General features: G+C 47.8%; 1 protein-coding gene across 1 annotated transcript in view; it reads right to left on the minus strand.

Moving 5' to 3' along the window:
* Positions 1-684: 684 nt before the first annotated feature.
* Positions 685-3,641, minus strand: part of ELOA (elongin A) — a 13,428-nt gene continuing 10,471 nt past the window's right edge. The window contains exons 8-11 of the mRNA XM_007459176.1: positions 3,212-3,392; positions 2,848-2,959; positions 2,065-2,240; positions 685-1,088 (exon numbers count right to left, since the gene is read on the minus strand). Coding sequence (XP_007459238.1) covers positions 1,027-1,088; positions 2,065-2,240; positions 2,848-2,959; positions 3,212-3,392 — 531 coding nt within the window. The 3' untranslated portion in view covers positions 685-1,026. The remainder of the gene's footprint in view (positions 1,089-2,064; positions 2,241-2,847; positions 2,960-3,211; positions 3,393-3,641) is intronic.

The following is a 3,641-nucleotide window of genomic DNA, read 5'->3' on the forward strand; positions in this document are numbered from 1 at the left end:
AAAACCAATTTCCAACACAGCATTACCTTTTAAAACCATTCACTTCTAGTAGCAACTCACAGGGACTAGGAGATTACAGTGCTGGATTTTAAAACTCTAAAGCTGTATTCGGGGGCCTACAGAAAGCCCTGCCATGTGTTTGGGTCTTGCCCCATGCCAGTGGGGAGAAGGAAAAATAGGGGAGGAAAAAGACCCTAAAGTTTTGAATTAGAAACTGGAGATTCTAAAAATACTGGAGTTCTGTGCCCTCTAGTGAGCCTCAAAAACAGTGGGACCTGGCAAAAAGGATGGGGGGAAAGACTCCAGACCTTCCCTTAATAAATAATTCCCTGAATGAGTAGGAAAGAGATGCACCTGCACAGGACCTCAAAGCAATTGAGGGTCTCAGAGGTGGGGGATGTCCGACCCGAACACTTCCTGTCACCACGCCGGGGCTCCCCCTCCAGGACAGGCAGCCCAGGACCCATTCCTCGCTCTACGTGCAATACGTGCCACACAGGCTCTGGGGACACCCAGTCCTCTCTATGGGCCAAAGTCTACTCAGGAGAGATGAACTGGGACAGGGGAAAGGCTTTCAATAGGCTTTTGTCTAACAAAGAACCCTAAAAATAAAAGGCTAAGTGTGTGGTAGAGGACCAGAAAAAAACAAAAAAAAAAAACCCAAAACAAAAAAAAACCTGGGGGTAATATAAATACAATCTGGGGGCAATATTTATTAATTAAAACTATGTCTTATAGTTTACAAAGAAGGTAATTAACAACAAAGGTACAATTGACCTTAAAATCCTCAGTGAGCGTGAGGCTTCACATCTTCTTCAGAACTCGGAAGTGCTCGCCAGGCAGGGAGGCGGCAGCTGCGGACACAGGCACAGGCACGACGCCTGCTGACTGTGCAGGACTCGGAGACCAAAAGCCTCCACGAAGCAAAAGATCCTGGTCTTCTCTGGAAGTTCCATTCCCCAACCCCCCCACACCCTGTCCTCGTATTCCTCCCCGCAAATTTCATTTCCAAGCTAAGTCCTCAGTTTATCGTCGGGAGAATCTATTCTTGAAAGCTTTAATCGTCTTGGCCATCATTGGGGCAATTTCTGTGAAAAGAGAAATAAGGCAGTTGTTTCAGATCCATGGCAGTGTGGACACCAGTGGTTTACAATCAAACAAAGCCTTGTTACTCTTGGCTCTACACAGCCAGACAAATGGATACAAGTAGCAGTTATCTGCCAACCCCATAGAAAAGCAACAGCCCAAAGGTAACACTTCGCCAGCACCTGCCAGGCCCCTGACAATCACCCCCCCTAATTCTCACAACTTCACCAAGACTCAGGCTGGACCCTGTACGGTAAATGGCAGAACTGGAGTTCAAGCCTTGCCAGACTCTAAAGGCCATTCTGAGCCATAATTTAACTCTGCCTCACCAATATCCAAACCAGCCAAAAGCACCTCCTCCCATACCTGTCCGTCCAGTGTAGCAACAGGTCTGAGAGGAACTAAATGCACATACCACCTAAGAACGACTAGCCTGCCCTCTAGCCTGGTTAACCTGAACGGAGCCAAAGTGCAAGTCAGGACTCCCACCCTCCTGTGGGCCCTGAAGTAAATACAGAATAATGCTTTTCTTAAGTTAGGACACCGCTGTAGAATATTGGGCATAGTCTACAGTAGTAAAGTTAGTAAAATACGAAAGAGACCCAACTAGATAGAAAAAAATACTTGGAAGGTGGGGTTATAAGGTTATAAAACTTCAATAAAATTATTTAGCTGTTAATAATAACAGTTGGAAACTCCATGTTATTGCCTGGAGAAACAGGTTTACATTTAGGTTGAAAAAAATAAAAAGAAAGCAGAGTACCAAAATGAATATTCACTACTATCATAATTTAAATGACACGTGAAATATGCGCTACGAACAAAGCAGGGGAAGGAGGCCCTGACATTTAGACCAGCTGTGTGCAAGGCATCACATACCCTACATCTAACACACAAAGTGTGATGCAGCAGTAATAACATTAGGGCAGTTCAAATACTAGTTTTGAAATATCTGAGCAGGAGCTCCAAGTTACCTACTCTTCACAGTCGGTTTCCTAGGATCACAGGAAACAGTGCTGCTGACCATGGGTGCCGAGTGGGCACTGCTGGTACTCGGGCCGTCGTAGGCCGGCTCCTCGGGGCTGGCGTTAAAGCTGTTGCTGCTGCCACTGCCCAAGCGGCTGCTTCCTGAGAGGTACGGCGCTGGCTTGATCCTGTGACACAGAGCAAAGCTGCTAGTCAAGAGCAAGAGAAATCTGCCCTCGGCACCAACAGCCTGAAGCTGGCTGGTCTGAGGACTCAGTTCTGTGGCTTTGACCAGTGGACCTAGTACCCTAGATTCTGGTGATGGCTCGGAAGTGACTGTGGTGGGCCTTCAGAATGAACGATAATCTCAACTAACTTTTCACTGTTTAGGTGTAAATCTGTATTTTGACAATGCTAACGTACTTAGGTAATTTAGTCATCACAGTAATATGTTTTTTGTTTAAATGGGGCAAGGGAAAGCCTTAGGGGATGTGTCCCAGAAGCCAGGCCCTGTTCTCCATTTAGTGTTGACCACCACCCCCACCCCCCGCCCCCCGCCCCCACCTAAGGGCAGGAATCATTATCCTGCCCACAGTGTAGTCAAGGACACTGAGGTTCAGGGAGCTCAAGTGCCCAGATGGTCAAGGTCGGCCTGCAGAACCCACTCTGCACTGCCACGCTTTCACCCCCAAAATGAATCGCTCTTGCCCTTGGGCTGCCTCTCAGGGCTGAAAGATAAGCTCTTGGGCTCTCTCTCCCTAAGCAGGCAGAAACCACAGGGGACAGAGATCTTACCTGATTTTCTCAGGCACAGCTGCACCTCCTGTTCCAAACTTCTCCTGCCTCCTCCGAACATCACGAGGTGGCTTGGCCACAGAGTTGACAAAGGCCATTTTTGCTTGTCGGCCTGCGGAGAAATGGAGATTAATACCTGCCTTCTTGAGCTAAGATGCTAAAGTTAGGGGATTATCAACCCTGGAAACCCCTCTGTAGGGTAGTATGCATAGTGGCAGAAGAAACACCTCACCCTTTGCCCTCTTCTGCAAATGCAGGAGAGATTTGGGGGCCAGAGGTGATACCGTAGCTGAGCTCACCACGGCCCTGCTGTTGACCAGAGCACAGGGCTCATTATTCTGCCAGACCCACGCTGCCCCCTGACCTTTGGGCTTATTGGCGTGTGCAGATCGGATATTCTTTGTGAGGACTCGCAGCCGCTGCTCTCGTGCATCCTGAAGCCGCAGGTACATCTCCCGCCACGACTCATACTCCTCTGGCCTTTCATCCTTAAAGTCTCGGTGACAATGAACTTTCCATAATTGATCCGTTTCTTCAATTAATACCTAAAATCAGAATCAGGACATCATTTACATGCAAGTACTCTTACACATCTCTTTTCCATCCTTAATCACCCGGGGGAACCCAGCTTCCTAATGATATTTTTGGTCCTCTTGGTAGTAGTAGTATATTAAAATACCACAGTTCTAGGAAAGAAACCCAAATCACTGAATTAAAAAATGTTAATTGTGGGCTTCCCTGGTGGCGCAGCGGTTGAGAGTCCACCTGCCGATGCAGGGGACACGGGTTCGTGC

Source organism: Lipotes vexillifer, unplaced genomic scaffold (assembly GCF_000442215.2).
Source record: "Lipotes vexillifer unplaced genomic scaffold, Lipotes_vexillifer_v1.1 scaffold496, whole genome shotgun sequence".
Taxonomy (NCBI): domain Eukaryota; kingdom Metazoa; phylum Chordata; class Mammalia; order Artiodactyla; family Lipotidae; genus Lipotes; species Lipotes vexillifer.